At 43.1% G+C, this 16240-nt stretch overlaps 1 protein-coding gene and 1 long non-coding RNA gene across 9 annotated transcripts in view; one reads left to right on the top strand and one right to left on the bottom strand.

Moving 5' to 3' along the window:
• Positions 1-7531, top strand: part of LOC110356335 (uncharacterized) — a 154598-nt gene extending 147067 nt beyond the window's left edge. The window contains exon 10 of the long non-coding RNA XR_010472559.1: positions 154-7531. This is a non-coding gene — a long non-coding RNA (uncharacterized LOC110356335). The remainder of the gene's footprint in view (positions 1-153) is intronic.
• Positions 1-16240, bottom strand: part of DKK2 (dickkopf WNT signaling pathway inhibitor 2) — a 155605-nt gene that overhangs the window by 30396 nt on the left and 108969 nt on the right. For 5 of the 8 annotated variants that reach the window (XM_065062783.1, XM_021283062.2, XM_065062780.1 and 2 more), the window contains one exon: positions 11839-12050. The exons of 2 other annotated variants lie outside the window; for them this stretch is intronic. In XM_065062783.1, the coding sequence (XP_064918855.1) occupies positions 11839-12050 (212 nt within the window). Of the gene's footprint in view, positions 1-11838; positions 12817-16240 lie in introns of those variants that run through there. One more of the 8 variants, XM_005515225.3, reaches the window with a different exon arrangement.

Below are 16240 nucleotides of genomic sequence, written 5' to 3'. Positions count from 1 at the left end.
GAACTGTGTCTGGTACATTAGATACAGATCTGTCACCAATTTTTCATATCGTTATTTCATCGTTGAGGGAATAACTTACATTATTTTAACTTGTTCTGTAATAATAATTATAACAAAGTATTCTGATGACCACATTCTGACTGTCTTACACAGGTGACCAAAGAAAAGAGATCTTCTTGTCCCTGAGCATGCTTGGCAGCAAGGGAGTCTGAGCTGAACTATTTCCTTGGAGCTGAATTTCTCTCCTGCATGAAAAAGGCCATGATCCCACTCCCTAAAGGCTTGTAGAACCTAGTTCCCACTGAAAACATTCCAGAGTTAGGTACATAAATACCCTTCAAATTAATCCTGACTGTAAAATAGGGCCTAACCTTTGACATGGCTTTCTGCACAGTAGCGTGTGGCACCTCCTGGGTAAGACAGACAAGACAGCACATTTTGCAGAGCGAGGAGCTGAAGTATGGCATTTCTGGGCTGCGTGAACTTGCATCTGCAGCCACATTTTTTGGTGCATCTGCTGGGAAACAGTGCTGGATGGGAGTGACTTAGATCACTTCTTTGGGTACTGAATTGTCACCACCATTATGGATGTTTCCCTCACTGGACCTGAAAGCTGTTCCTAAATGAGTGGAGAAATCATCACATGGCTGCTACAGAAGACAACAGGTTTTCTCTCATTTTTCCTCATCCTTGACCCTTCCATTCTGGCCTTTTAGCTATAAAACAGAGTTCAGTCCCACCAAATTCGAGAGTGACAACTGCACCCCAGACCTGGAATTCATACACTGCTTATCATACTTGTTCGTACAATGTGTGCACTGGCTTCTATTCATGTCAAATCTTTAAAGCAGAGGTCAGGCAGTGCTATGCTACTCTTCGTCTGTGTGTTCCTATTGGAGGGGGATTTTGTGGGTAACTCACTGAGACAAGAGCCTGAAAGTGGATTCCCCCTCCAGTGTTGAATGGCATCTCGGCTAGACGAGCCTGTCCATGGGACATGCGGGCTCAGATAAACGAAAGATTTTCGCAGTGCTAATCCTTGTTACACAGACAATCTGCAGCCCATTTGCTATTTCTTTTTGGCTTTATTTTTAACAGGGCCTTAAAACATATTTTTCCTTAAAATGACAACATTCTTTTCTGCCCTCTTTGTTCCTGGGGCTCTGTGTGCTCATAAACAGTTTAAGAGTTCCCTTCACACCTGCGGTGCACATGTGTGCCTGTAGTGAAGACTCTCTTATCTATCCTTTGCTGATAACTTAAGAGGACAGTGTTTAAGAAAAGGCACCATCCTTGCAACTGTAATGAACAAACCCAAATCCCAAACCTACAGCAGTGACAGTAAGGCCAGTGTGCCTGCGGAAGGAGGACACAAGCATCTAATTAGAAACCTGCTTTCCCAAGAACTGAGGAGTGTCTCTGGTTTTGCTGTCCAGTATTTAAACCCTCCATAACCTGAGTTCATTCAAGCGCACCGATAACAGACATTGCATTTCAAATTAACATCTTCTGCCTATCAGGCATCTCCACGCATGAAGGTCTTTCAACATTTTACAAATGTTTGTTGATAAAGCCATTGAAAATCCCTGTCAAGCACAGGGCCAAATATGTACTTCCCAGTTTGGCAAACCAGGAAAGCAAGCAGGGAAAAGCTAGACACAAAACTCTGACTTTCAAGCTTATTCTTCCAACCACCCGATAGCCGCCCCCCTACAGTGCTCCAGACAGTTGTTTCTTCTACACTTCCAATGAAATCAAATGATAAAAAAAGCTGTTGCATTTTCAATAATAATAATGATAATATAATGCATTTTAATTTATTATCTCTCTACCTCTGTTGTTGAGATACTCAAACCAAGATTTTCCTATGCATATAGACAAATGTAGGCTAAGAAAGACTGAGTTCCTCTGAAATCCTTAGAAAATTTTTCACTATCCAGTACATTTTATGTATGTGTGCAATACCAGAACTTAGAAGCTCCTATTTCCCACATAATAAAAGACGCATCTTTTTTTCCCATTCTAGTCACTTCTCTAGAGCAATAAAGGGACAGAGTCTTCTTTATCCTCCATGCTGGCCCTGACCTTGGAGCAGAGAGGCTGAGTCACCTTTCTAGCTGGCAAACCCTGCTCAAAGACACAAGGAGACAGCCTGTACCATCCCATGGTTTTGCTCCATCCTTCCTTGGCCTCCCTGGGCTCCGCGTTGCTTGTTTGGAAAATTGTGCTAAAAATGCTTGCCAATTAGCACAATCTGAGCTATGCTAAAGCTATGCTGCTACTCAACAAACAACTTGCTCAGAAAATGCCCCCCCGGAGACTTGTTTACGCAGCAGGGAGTGGATCAGCACGCATTAGACTGCAGGGCTGAGACTTCTCGGCTGCCTCGTGCTGGTTTTACTCTGCTTGCGCTGACTTCGCTGGCCGGGGCCCGGCACTGAGGTCTCAGTGGAAGGAAAACCTTAAGCCAGCCTAACCACAGGACAGTTTGGGATAAGCACGACTTTCCCAGCCTTGTTCAGCTTAAGCACTGGTACGAAGTCTGAGACACATTTCCCTCCACAGAGAAAACCTTAATCTTCTGGTTAGACAACACCACACACTACAATTTGATACTTAATAAATTGTCATGAAGCTATAATACAAATATTCACTTGGTCACTTATCCTTTTAGCAATAAAAAACAACTGGGACTGAAGTTTGGTTGCAATTTATTGCAGCTGCTGTGGCAAGGACCCCCTCAGAAAGCAATTTCCAGAGGATTCTCCCTGTTAAAAAGCCATTTCCTTGGCGAGGAGTGGGATGTCTGGAAGATAGCAATGGGGAAAAACCAAGCACAGAAGTTTACAAGCATTCCTGAAAAGCCTTTTTAAAACCCTGTATTTATTCAAACAATTACAACAACATTTTATACAGCTAAGCAGTTTAGCCACTCCAGCAAAATATAAAGTACACTTTTCAGCCTAACTTTTGATAGGCAGCTTTCCTCATTAGCCCTAAGACAACACATGAGGCAGCACCAACACCTGGCTCCCCCCTAGACAAAGTGTGGAGAGAGGATGACAACCTCCTCATTTCACAGTATCACAGTATGTTTGGGATTGGAAGGTACCTCAAAACATCATCCAGTCCAATCCCCCTGCTGGAGCAGGAACGCCTAGGTGAGGTCGCACATGAACATGTCCAGGTGGGTCTTGAATGTCTCCAGCAAAGACATCTCCGGCCCATCCACAGCTCCCAGGATTTTCGTTCTTCAGCTCTGACCCACACCCACTCTCCCCACCACAGGAGGTTGTTGAACTACTTGGTTATGAATAATATACATAATATACATTGCAAATTTAGCTGTGTTGGGAGAATCAGGAACTGAGAGGGCCTGGAAGAACAACTTCCAGTCTCTCTGGGCAACCCCATAGTGTTCAGCTCACACATGTGGTTGGTGATGTGGGTCAGATGGTATCATTATTACTACCTGAGTGGATGTTAAACTGAAATTTGAGAATGACAAGTCTGCTAAAACTTACAGGCTACACTAAATATGTGAAACAGGCTTCACATTTACTTGGTGGCTCCCATCATCCCAGGGAGTTGAGATAATCCTCTCGCAAAGAGAAGACTAATGATGCCAGTTTGTTTATCTCTGTGAACTTTCACGAATTTATCATCAGATAACACACCAGCCATGTCACCTTCTCTAGGCTGCCAAGTGGTCACCCTGTTCCCTGATGCAAACACAGGATAGTAGCCAGCCTTTTCTTCCCTTCTGCTTCTTCCATTATTATTTCTTCATGTTACACACCATATGGTCTCTCTCTATGTAAAAACTCTATGTTAACTATTTAATCACAATTTGTAACTCCTTGGTAAGGAATGCAACTGTCTCATCTACCTCTAAAAGAGGAAACGGCCCTTTGACACCTCTCTCCTTCCCTCCTACCTGAAGAATGACAGGGAGATTGTGTTTGAAAAAGAAAGTGTCTACCCAGTACTCCTGCCAAAGAGGAGGAGGAGGAGACTCACAGCTCAGTCTCTATGTCCTGGACAACCTAATGCCCCACAAGACAGAGAGAAACACAAATTTTTCTTTTTTGAGGTAGAAAACGGTATACTGAGTCTCTCAGGAAATTCATGATGTACTGGGGCACAGGCTCTGCTCTCTTGTTTTCAAGCCAAAAGAGAAGGCACAAAGAAATATGGCAAGTTCTGCAGGTCAGGCCAACAGAAGCTTCAATTGGCCATTTCTCACTCAGCTGCTACTGAAGACATGCTGCAAAGACAAACCGTCTGCCAAGGCCGAGGCTCCCTAACACCATCACTTGCTTGCAGCTCTATATCATATTGGACAGAGCTTTTTCTCCTTTTAAACCCATGCTTTATAAACACTCACCCTGAACAGCGACCCTATAAGGCAAAGTACCACTGTGTTACACTCCACGTGAACACACCCAGGGTAAGAAAATCACAAAATCCCTCAGGTACACCAGTAAATCCAGCCATAAAAGCAGGTGGAGCCTTCCTTAGAATTTGCAGCATTGGGAAGCCCAAAAATCTATTTTTAGTAGTGGCTTCAGAAAACAATCTAAGTTATTTGAGATGGGACCCAAGGCCCAGTTAAACACAGGCTTCTTTTGAGTTGACATGGATAATTAGCACTGGCCATCCAAAGTACCATTGCTGTACTTCATGAAACACTAGAGTTTTGCTGTAAAAATACTAAAAGGAGGGGATAAAGTCCCATGAAAGCAAAAATGTGAAATGGAAGATGGCAGCACATCCATCAGTACCTTTTTTTTTGGCACAGCCTAAATCTATCAAGACACTTCTGAAAATGAATTGAACTAACTTAACCCCAACAAAATTAGTTAGGCTTAGCATTTTGTCTTTCTGTTAGTGGTTTTACATACGGTTATCTCCCCTGCCTTCCAGAAACCTTGTTTTACAGCAAAAGGTCCACCGTGAGGATCTTTTCAGACTGTCAAGAAGAGGTGCACTATTTTCTGTAGGAATACATAGCAAAATAATAAATTCTGGAAACTACCCTGCTCTATACAAAAGGAAAAATAAAGGAGCTTTTCCTCAATCAGATGCATTACTTTTGCTGATGCCGTTCTATAGTTAAGAATGAGATTCCAAGAAGAAAAGTTTCCTGCTGCAACATAAACATATTCTGTTTGCAATTCCTTTTAAGAGATCTCTACTTCAGGCATTTCAGACGTGCGAGAAGAGATCACACTGACAGCAAGTCACTGCTTCGCTCAACGCACGCTGCCAAAACACGTAGATCTGAACCTTGTCCTCTCTTTCACTGGACCGATAAATACGCGTTTAAAAGCATGCACAGCCTGGTTCACACTTACATGATGCACAGAGAATGAGGCAGAGGGCTGTCAGAGTGAAGCAACACCTCATTCCCGAGCATGTGCAGAACAGTCCACCTTCGCTTGCTGCTAAAAATGCTAAACCCCTGCCATTTGCGCTACATATGTGCAACTTGCATGTCTCCAAGATTCATTACTGAGCATAGGAAAATTCAGTCGTATCAAAGTTTAGCTTTAAGAAAGTCCCAAGGGGCTGAACCGTGTGATTGTGTGCTTCGATGGGGAAAAAAACAACTCGTTTTTTCCTTTTTTTGTAGCATTGCCCCAGTCTTTCCTTTAGTAAGAAGAAAATAGCTGCTAAATGAGTGAACCCCACATTCCTACTGTGGACTTATAGCCATTCATTTTCATAACTCAAGTTTTGTGTGAACACAAATATATAAATCAGGGATGGATTTAGGGTTGATCCTAAGAAAACTGTAACTAAGATGAACAAAAATCACTATTTTATTTGAAAATTGCTGTGCTTTGGTCATTTAGTATGACCACATCTGTCCTTCTGTGCCTCTAACAATCTTTTCTGTAGCTCATTCAAGAGCAAAGGATTCTACAATGAGCCTGGAAGTATAATGAATTTACCTATTTTCACACTTCATTGCAATTTGAAAATTGCTTTGTGTTCATGAAATTTTCCATTAAAATAAATCTGCCCTTCAATGAAAAAGGCAAAAAGTATCCTGAAGAAAAGTGACAGTTTGGGGACACAAATGGGCATTGCACGTCCTAGACTTGATCAAAAAAGAAGAGATAAACGTCCATGTTCTCTAATGAAAATAAAGACTTTTGCAGGCAGAAAAAGTAACAACAACAACAAAGTAACAAAACAAACCTCCTGCTCTTCTTGGCTTTGGTATGGGCCTTTCACATCCATGGATATCAAGATCACAGAAGCTAGTTTCGACTTAAAGGTACCAGAAACACAGCCTAGAACATAGCACTGAAAGACAAGGATTTCCAGAGAATTATCCTCAGCTCTCTAAAAAATAATATCTAAATAGACTTGGATTTTTATCGGTGCAGGAAAAAAGAGGCGGCTTCATGGGCTCCAAGTCTGGCCCATGGTGCCCTGACCCTTGCCAACCATGACCAGTGTGTTGGCAGGAATTCCCCAAGCCAAGTAGCAAGGGAGGGTCTCTGCTTTGAAGGTGTTCTCCAAATTAACTCTTTTACATATATATAAAGCTTGTTTGGATATACTTTTAAAAAATCCTCAGATACACAGAACCTGAAGAGGAAAGCAAAGCTTGAAACAAACAGAAGCAGGAGCTTCACGGGACTACTTTTCAGAGTTAAATTCCTCCTGCACAACATTTGCAGGGTGAGGCATTTGTAAGTACAACTGTAAAAGGACCAAAGGCTCGACTGACAAACCATGAGATATGAAGTGCTTGCAAGATACATCCGGTGTTGAGATAATTAAAATCAAAATTAAGCTTGTGCTATATTTGCATCTGCAAAGCATCAGTTAATCAAACATAATGAGTTAATCAGACTCCTTTTTTTTCTGAGGGCAAAATGTAATCATCCTTCATCATCTTTTGTCTTGTCCTTAGATTCTGACAGACTTTCCAGACTCTTCCAAAGTATGTGCACACCCAATAGCAAATCAGAGTCCTGGAAGTTTTCTAGGCATTGTTGCAACATTAATAGGAAATTGTTGTAGTAAAGCCACTTCATAGGAGCTTTTGCTCTATATTAAGAAGTCAAATAATAATTACAAATTGAAGAGGACACCGAGCACAACCCAGGAAGGAGATAATACTCTGCATCCCATTTTTGCAATCGAGAGACAAGCCACTTGGCTATTTTGCAAGACTGCTGCCAGTAAACCAGTGTGTCTCCCAGATTCCTTACAGCAAGAGCAAAGAATACATTCTCTGGTAACCTCTGAAGATTTAGCAATTCTGTACTTACTATTTATTTCATTAAAAAAAAAAAAAAAAGAAGGCAGCTGTTGCTGGATGTAATTTCTAGGTATTGTAATTAATTTATTTTCAATCACATGGAAAAATAATTTACGCTGTTTTGGTTGCTAGCTATTTGAGATATTGTGGTTACATTTTTGGTGTCTTTTGTACATTTTATTGTAACATTCTCAGGGCATTGCAGTCAATTACTACAGCTCATGCTGTTTTACTTCTACAAAGCATCATCCAAGCATTTTCTAGCAAGTCCTTGCGGGTAACTGTGTCTTGTTCAAGAAACACATGCATGTCCCTGCACTGACAGGTATGAGATCAGTGTCAACTGAGCCATTTGGATTAATACCTTTTAGTTTGGCTTCTGTGGTCTGAAGCCTCTTAGCTCAAGCCGGAGTTTAAAAAAAAAAGGATAAAAATGCATCAAATACATCTGGAAAACAAAGGCTTATCTGAGATGTGTCTATTGTGCCTCTGCAGTGCTAAAACTTGTTGCAGCTTTTCGCTCCTCTATGTCTTTTCCAGACCTCATTATCTCTTCTTCAGCCCCCCAGTTGTGCCGGTCCCCTCTCTTGGCTGTCCCAGTTCTTCCCTGCGTTGCTGCTGCTCCTGTTGTGCGTGTCGGGGAAGAGGGAGGGATTGTCCCAGCGGGGAGCACAAACCCAACCAGCTACACAGCAGCGAAGGGAATGAGAGACACGTCTTACTGGGGAGAGAGCCAAAGCAAAGGCTTGTGGCCAGGACTCGGAAAGGGCAGAAGATAATAGCGCCCACAGATTAAAGAATGAAAATGGCTGGCAATAAAGTTTGGTAGGTCTCAGCCTACCAGGTTGTTCAAGGTGGTTGGTGTGAAGGAGTGCAAACCCCAGCACTAAAGGAGAGGACAAGCCTCAGAGAAGAGAGTGGACTATAATAACCTAGAGGCAAGAAGTCAAAAAGACAGTGAAGTAAAGAGGCTACAGATCCATCACGCAGGAATCTATGGAATAGCTATGCCTTTCAATCACAGCTACCATACATGGGATTTTCCCTTTTAAGTTGCATCTCTATAGTTGAGTGAGAGCACTCATGTGGGAGAGCTTGCTCTACCACAGTGGAAGCCATAGCTAACACGCCGAAAAATTAATTCACCGTCACTGCTAATCTGGCTTTTTTCATTTACGACTCTATTCACTGTGTTGTATTTATTTAGAGAGGTGACATATTCAAAACAATTTCCCAGAGAGGCTACAGTACTGAGGTATTAGTTGTTCATAGAAGCCATTTTTTAAAATCAGGTTTTGAAAGGAAATCGATGGCAGACAGTATATAGTACTGACCCCCCAAAAAGTAACCCAGTCTAGCATGCACTGCGTAGTCCTATTTCTGAGCATATTTTCCCATTGCACAAATGCTGTAGATACTTTCCGACTCCCTGTGAAAATGGGAAAACATTACCAGTCTGCAGAAAGGGGAAAACAGGAGTGACAGTGAAGACAGTGAAATCTCACCGATTTAGCACGTCAGTGTTTCTCATTCTCTGCTGATCCAAGGCAGTAAAGGGAATAAGAACAGAAAATAAATAATGTTCCTCAGAAAGACATAAAAATGTAAGTCTTACTAAGATCCACGTTTGCCCCGCCAGTCCCTCCAGGAGCCGATCAGCTTGCTTTGCTCATGTGAGTATTCTCATTAATTTGAACTGGAACTTTGCCTGACAAAGGAGCGCTGGATCTTCCCTTTCTGGGCAGAAGCACTGTAACTACCAGCTGAAATACATCAACACTCTAGATAAGCCATGAACTATTGTATCCGTTGATTTATTGCTGATTAAAGACTCCCAAGTTGCTGCTAGTCCCGAGAATTAACATAATTGAAAGTGTTGCATTAACATATTGGAGAAATATGCTCAAAGTGCATTAGTTTACCAAGCTGAATAAGCAAATATGTTGCTGGCTGATAGTCCTTTCATCAGTTTTGGTGAGAGCCCCCTGATTTCTACTACATACATCTGCAGAGAGCTGAATGAACAGCTTAGAACAATCACAACAGTAAAATTCTATTAATTTTCCTTTAAGTTACCTATCCTTAGTCCTTACTAAGATTGTTTTCTAGTTGTAAACAAGACACTCAACTCACAATTTAATGTTACCAAGACATAAAAAGCACTCCTACTTCTGACACATCATAAGTTCCATTAATGCAACAGATTACTTTAGAAAGAAAAGCACAGGCCTATTTTTTTAGCAAATAACATGCAAAACCTCAGCACAAAGTCCCATTATCTAAACAAATCAAGTACTAACCTAACAAGAGAGTACTTTAAAAAATTATGAAAATGTTATGTCTTCATTGGTTGAGATGTGTGACGCTGCTGTTAAAAACCGTAGCAGCTTATCAATCCTGCAACAGGAACTATCACCAAAGATAAAGCATTATCACAAAAGTCACATTTCTTTTTATTGCGATTCTGTGTTAATTGTGTTGCTTAAGGCAGATGGTTGAAAGTAGAATCTACAATTATTGATAGCAAAGCTGAGCCATTTTGAGGGACTACATCTTTATGCGACTGTGCAGGAGCCAGGGATGGAGTCCCAGGGAGAGAGGGCGAAATCAGCACCGACAGCACTGACAGGAGGTCCAGATTTGCTCCCTGGAAGCCAAAGTCATTGATTCTCCAGGGATCTTTGCTTGTCCTACAAAGAGGACGTCTTAATGTGCATGCCATCTCTGCTGCCATCACAGATACATACACTGTTGTCTCTAACTTGAAACGTACCTTGTGAGTTCATGCCATTAACTAGATGTCCCCAGTCAACAATCCAGGTTGGCAAGTAAGGGGCAAATCTTACAAATGCAACCAGTGGACAGTGCAATTTGTTTTCCAGGAACTGGGCGAGTTATAATCAATCATTCTCAACATTGCACAGAATATACATTGAAGTGCTAAGGATGTTGTACATAGGGAAATGTGGCAAGACTTCCCCAAAAGGCAAAAACTGTATATTGTGTTTGGGGCTGTACAGCGCAGCCCCACAAGTACCTGCACTGAAACTCATGAGACTGAGATAACGCTCAGTGGGAAAATAGGTCCTATATATTGCCTTTTTGCAAACCCAAGGAGAACATAATAAGAATATCAGCGCTCCTATATTTCCTCAAGGTGATTTAACATAGTAATTATTACAATGTGCAGTAGGAAAGAGCACAGTACTTCAGTAATATGAAACTTCAGCACAGCATCTGTTACTAAACTTTGCTCAGAGGTGAGGAGAGGCGACCAAATTCTGGGTAAATTATAAAACAATTGAATGGCTAGAGAAAGAAAGCTTGGAGAAGTTTAAAACCAAATTTCTCACACGCAAAAACCAAAACTACCACCACTGTTATTATGCCCACATGCAAAACCAAATTATAACATTCAATTATTAGGAAGCTGATATGAAACACTTGAGCAAATTCAGTGCTTAGCAAATTTCAATTGCTTGAAATAGCAGTTTCTCTGCTGCTTTAAGAAAAATGTAGGGAAGATACAGACCCTTCAGGCTCTGGGCTTTTGCCTTTTTAGTGCTAAATGGTGGTAGCTCCCTTGCTGCTATGCTGTTTGTTGCTTATGAAAAACAGCTGTATTTGGAGGTACTAATAATACACAACAGTATAAAATCTATATTTTCTGAAGAAGTCTGCCTCTTTCAACACCACAACACACAACATTCATACCATCTGAGACTTGATAGGGAAGTAAAGGACTGATGGCTTAAAATGCTGCTTTACAGTTTACAACAAAGATAGTTAAATAAGTACAATTTTCTATAAGACTTTGAGGTTTCCAAGCAGGATGGAGAGGAAAGAAGACTGCATATGTAAGTCAGGGTCCTTTTTTTGTAAAATATCTATGACCTTTTCTTTCTTCCTTGCACTCAAACTTCATATTCAGGGCTGTTACTCCCAGCTTATCTCAACTGGATGTAACCAAAACTTCCACAACCACTGGAGCATATTCTGGACAAGAAACCTCGATTTTCTTTTCTGTCATATTAAGCAAATGAATGTGCCTTAAACTATGCCACTGGGACAGAATGCTTTTTTATCCTCACCATGGATAAAGATATCAGAGATCAACTTGCTAGGTGTGATTTTTAAAACCAAGTTTGTTTCACGGCTGTAAACACAGTTTTCACTTCAGGCTCAGATTTTCCTCCCTTATTCAAATTCAATTCATTTAATGTCTGAGAGTTAACAAGAAATTTCTTCCTTTATTTCTAGCAGCCCTCTGAAGAAGTCAAACAAAGAAATGCTGAAGATGATATATTTTTACTCTTTCATCCACCACTTATTAATCCTTCAGAGAAAAATGAAGTGTTTAAAACTTTCCAACTCCCACTTGCACAATTCTTAACACCAATTATGAGATGACATTGTCCCAGACAGCCCTGATGAAGTAAATTAATTAATTAAACACAGTACAGCTTTGAACACAATATGTGGGGAAGACTAGCAATTATTTGCATGTAACATGCAGACGGACAGACACTCAAGCAATGAATGAAGCGGCGTCCTACCTCTCCTTGGCGGTGATAGTGCTTGGGAGGCTTTTTTCCCATCTGCACTAGCATTTTGCCCTTCTTACTGCTAGCAAGAGTCAGTCCCTGGTGGATGCCTGCGGATCTGTTGGTTGCCTGAGTTGGAGCCTCCCCCATCAGGGTGGACTTGATGGAGTTCACCTTGGAGCTGGCGCTGTCTAGCTGGGAGCTCTCCACGATCAGGACCGCGGCTAGTAAGAGGAGACAGCAGGAGCACTTATTCCACATCAGCACGATCATCTCCCCTCCCCCCAAAAAGAATTGTCTTTTTTCTTTTTTAAGGCAAAGAAAACAAAAGGGGGGGGGGAAGTTTTAAAAAATATCTCCCAAAGTTGTTAACAAATCAATGGATTTCAATGCCACACACTCAAGGAGCTGCTGTTCTGAGAAACACGGGAGAAAAATAATTTAAAAAAGAATCCCCTAGACAAAAAAAAGATGTCAAGTCTAGAGGCACTGAGCATCTATCGGGTCTGTGAAGTCTCCTCCGCGTCCTCGAGAAGTCCAGGCAGTTCTTTAGTAACTGAGAGCAATAAGCTACGAGACAACTGCAGCCGGGGCAGCTCCCCAGCAGCACGTTTCCCCAGCTTCAGAGGCAGAGCGAGTGAGTTACTTCCCCCCACTCCTCCTCTCTTGCTGCACAAGCCAGCAGAAAGGAAACTCAAACCAGATCCAATCCAAGCAGCACCGGCAAAAGCTGGGCTTAGTTTTCATTCACTCTCTCCCCCCTCTTTACTTTATATTCCCCTCCTCCTTTTTCTGTCTTTTGCCTCAGCCCCTGCAGCCAGAAGGAGTGAAAGCGCCCGGTCTCCTCCTCCTCCAGCCCGGCCAGAGGGGCAGACCCCGCGATGGGCTTCCCCCGCTGCTCCCCTTGCACTCGGGGGTCCCCAGCAGCCTCTCGCTGCCTCTATTATAATTTATTTTTATTATTATTATAGCTGTTGGCAGCGCGTGTCCCTTCGCCCGCCCCAGCCCCACAGAGGGACATGCTGTGCAGCGACTCTCGCCCGCTCTACCCCCCACCTCTTCGGGGCCACTCTCTCCCCAGCCTGGAGGGGATATCCATGTTCTGTCCCTCCGGCCGGGCCACGCACAGCCCTGGACACGCGTGCCACGCTTTGGACCGTCCCTCGCTGCTGCTCCGGTGTCCAGCCCGCAGAGGGAGGTTAAGTCTCACCAAAGGGGACAGGGACCGCAGGCTTGCACACAGGCTCCCCAAATTGCACTGCCAAACTGAAGCATGTGTCAAGGCGCTCCAGCTCCCCGAAACACTCAGAAGTGGAAAGCACATTAGTCCTGCAGTGCTGTGAAAGTATGGGGCTGACACACAAATCCTGCCAAATGTTATGCCTGAGCCTCCACATCCCACTGCCCAGGCAAAGAGCAAGTTCAGCCACTAGTGCTGCACCACACTAGTCCTAAACGTGACACTTCTGAGTGCCACAGTGCCACTAGCAACCCGAGAGACTTGTTTTGTATTCATCTTCTCAATTTCCTTGGCACAGGCACACATCAAATTGCTGTGAAACATCCAGGTGCCACTAACTACACCCACGCTCCGAGGTACTTCCAGCTCCCTGCTGCAGCACCAAAACACTGTGCTTCAGAAAACAGAAGGTAAACAGGGCCACAGAATGCAAAATCAGCAGAACTGGGGTAACCCCAGCCCTTCTCTTTTCTCTGTTACCTGCAGAAGATTTAGTGCAGAGAGTATCACCATGGGGCACTGCAGTGCAGCAGCTGCAAGCCCTTTTCCTTCCCCTGGACACGTTAAAGTGGGCTGAAAGGAACAAAATGGGGTGAGAGGAGCAGCCTTCTTGCAGTCCCACATGTTCTTGTACAACTGCTACCTTGTCAGGGAAGATAAGAGAGAATTTTCACGTTTCTCCCCTCTGTCCTGAAGGGTCCCTCCTCTGAGTTACCAATCCTTTCCAGTTATTCTACCTCTTTACACAGCAGAAGGGGTGAAGAAGAAATGCATACTTGAAATTTCATCTTTTAAACTAACAGCTGTGCAAAAGGAAGTAGCTAAAGCAAAAAATACCAGGGAGGAGTAGCATGCTTTTTGTCCCCCAGCGCTCCCAGTCCCAGTGAGCAGAAGCCTTCCTGGGACACAGGAGCTCTCTGCAGGGAATACCCTGTGGACCACACCACCTCGGATAAGCTCTTTTAAATATTGTGTATCGACATGTGGCTGATAGCAGTGTGTCCTCTACTGTATTAAACAGAGCATCTTGCAAAGAGTGGATTAACTTAAATAGTTTTCCACAGCAAAAACCTTAGACTTGTTTGGGAGGATTTAATCTCATCTCACAGGGAAGGTTGGTTTTGGCTGTTGTTGTTTACTGTGTTTGTTTTATTAACAACTGAAATGACACATCAGCCCCCAAGACTGGATTTTAAACTGTTCTACAGAGCATGGCATTTGCTCTGACTTGTGTTCCAGATGAGTTCATGTTTACTGATCTTGAAGTTGGAAGCAGTTTTAGTAGCACTTAATTTCAGCCTTAATTTTACACAGCCTTAAATGGATTTAAATTATATTTCTGTCTTCATCCCTGAGAATTCCTGAAGACATTTCTAAGGAATTGCTAAAAGATCAGAAAGCAATCTGCTATTTCACAAGAAGCTGCTAAAAGGCAGTTCTCTTTGATTGCTTTGAACACTGAACTCCTCATGGTGTTTCATCGCTCCTGAACCCAAGAGCAAACAGCTATCAGGAACACAGGGAAAGCTCTAACAGCTCATTTCATAGAAAACTGGCAGAAAGCCATATTAACACCACATACACAGAGAAAATGGGTAAAATCACAGCCATGGAGAAACACACTATCCCCTCAGATGTTATACACAGTGAACAACCCCAGGTTCCAGTATAGGTTGGGAAATTACATATTAGAGAGCAGTGTAGGGGAAAGGGACCTGGGGGTCCTGGTGGACAACAGGGTGACCATGAGCCAGCACTGTGCCCTTGTGGCCAGGAAGGCCAATGGTACCTGGGGTGTATTAGAAGGGGGGTGGCTAGTAGATCGAGAGAGGTCCTCCTTCCCCTCTACTCCACCCTGGTGAGACCACATCTAGAATATTGTGTCCAGTTCTGGGCCCCTCAGTTCAAGAAGGACAGGGAACTGCTGGAGAGGGTCCAGCGCAGGGCAACAAAGATGATTAAGGGAGTGGAGCACCTCCCTTATGAAGAAAGGCTGAGGGAGCTGGGGCTCTTTAGTTTGGAGAAGAGGAGACTGAGGGGTGACCTTATTAATGTTTATAAATACATAAAGGGTGAGTGTCAGGAGGATGGAGCCAGGCTCTTCTCAGTGGCAAACAATGATAGGACAAGGGGTAATGGGTTCAAACTAGAACACAAGAGGTTCCACTTAAATTTGAGAAGAAACTTCTTCTCAGTGAGGGTGGCAGAGCCTGGACCAGGCTGCCCAGGGGGGTTGTGGAGTCTCCTTCTCTGGAGACATTCAAAACCCGCCTGGACATGTTCCTGTGCGACCTCACCTAGGCATTCCTGCTCCAGCAGGGGGATTGGACTGGATGATCTTTTGAGGTCCCTTCCAATCCCAAACATACTGTGATACTGTGATGTGCATGGGCAGCCTGATGCACAAACACAGGAGGGCTGACGTCCACCCACCCGTTCACATCGGATCAAGCTGAGATGGAGAATCACAAACTGGTAACAGCTCCCTGATTTCTAATAAGAAGTCAATGCTGTGTTGCCTTTTCCTACTACCATGGGCTGCCCTTGTCACATTTTGTTTGCTTGCTGGGGATAAATACCCTGCAGAGAACACTGAAGTTACAAATTCACAGCTCTCTTCCTGGTATTTTCCATTAACGCCACCAAGAAGCCCAAGCTCTGATCTGTCCTACTTCATGGATGGTACCAAATTTGTAAAAACATCAGGTCAGCAGGTTTTGAAAGATTACCACAAAAATTGCACAAGCAAAATGTCATTTTCTCACCCATAAGAGACTGGATAAAATTATAGCTGGGCCTGGACTGTTGGTCAAAATATAGGGGAGGCTGCATTAATTCACACTTCAAACAGCCCCCTTCTGCAAAATGCTTTATACAACTCAGAATTTACAGTCTATTTAATTGGGCTCTGATTCTATCAACTGACTTGCTTGTTAACTTTGGTGACAGCAAGAGCAACCCCCACTCAGTGATAACTTATCTCTCGTGTGCAACGAAGAAATACCTTCACCCGCCTGGCTTTTCCTTCACTGCGGGCTATAAGATGACATGTTGTGTTAGTATTCGGCTATGACAGATACTCTTTAAAAAAGCCCACAGAAAATACCCACCTGTGTTTCTCTTACACAGGAAGGAACAGAAATGTATAAGTCATTAATGGAGTATTCTCCACCA

Source organism: Columba livia, chromosome 4 (genome assembly GCF_036013475.1).
Source record: "Columba livia isolate bColLiv1 breed racing homer chromosome 4, bColLiv1.pat.W.v2, whole genome shotgun sequence".
Lineage (NCBI taxonomy): Eukaryota > Metazoa > Chordata > Aves > Columbiformes > Columbidae > Columba > Columba livia.
This window is presented reverse-complemented; position numbering and strand designations above follow the sequence as displayed.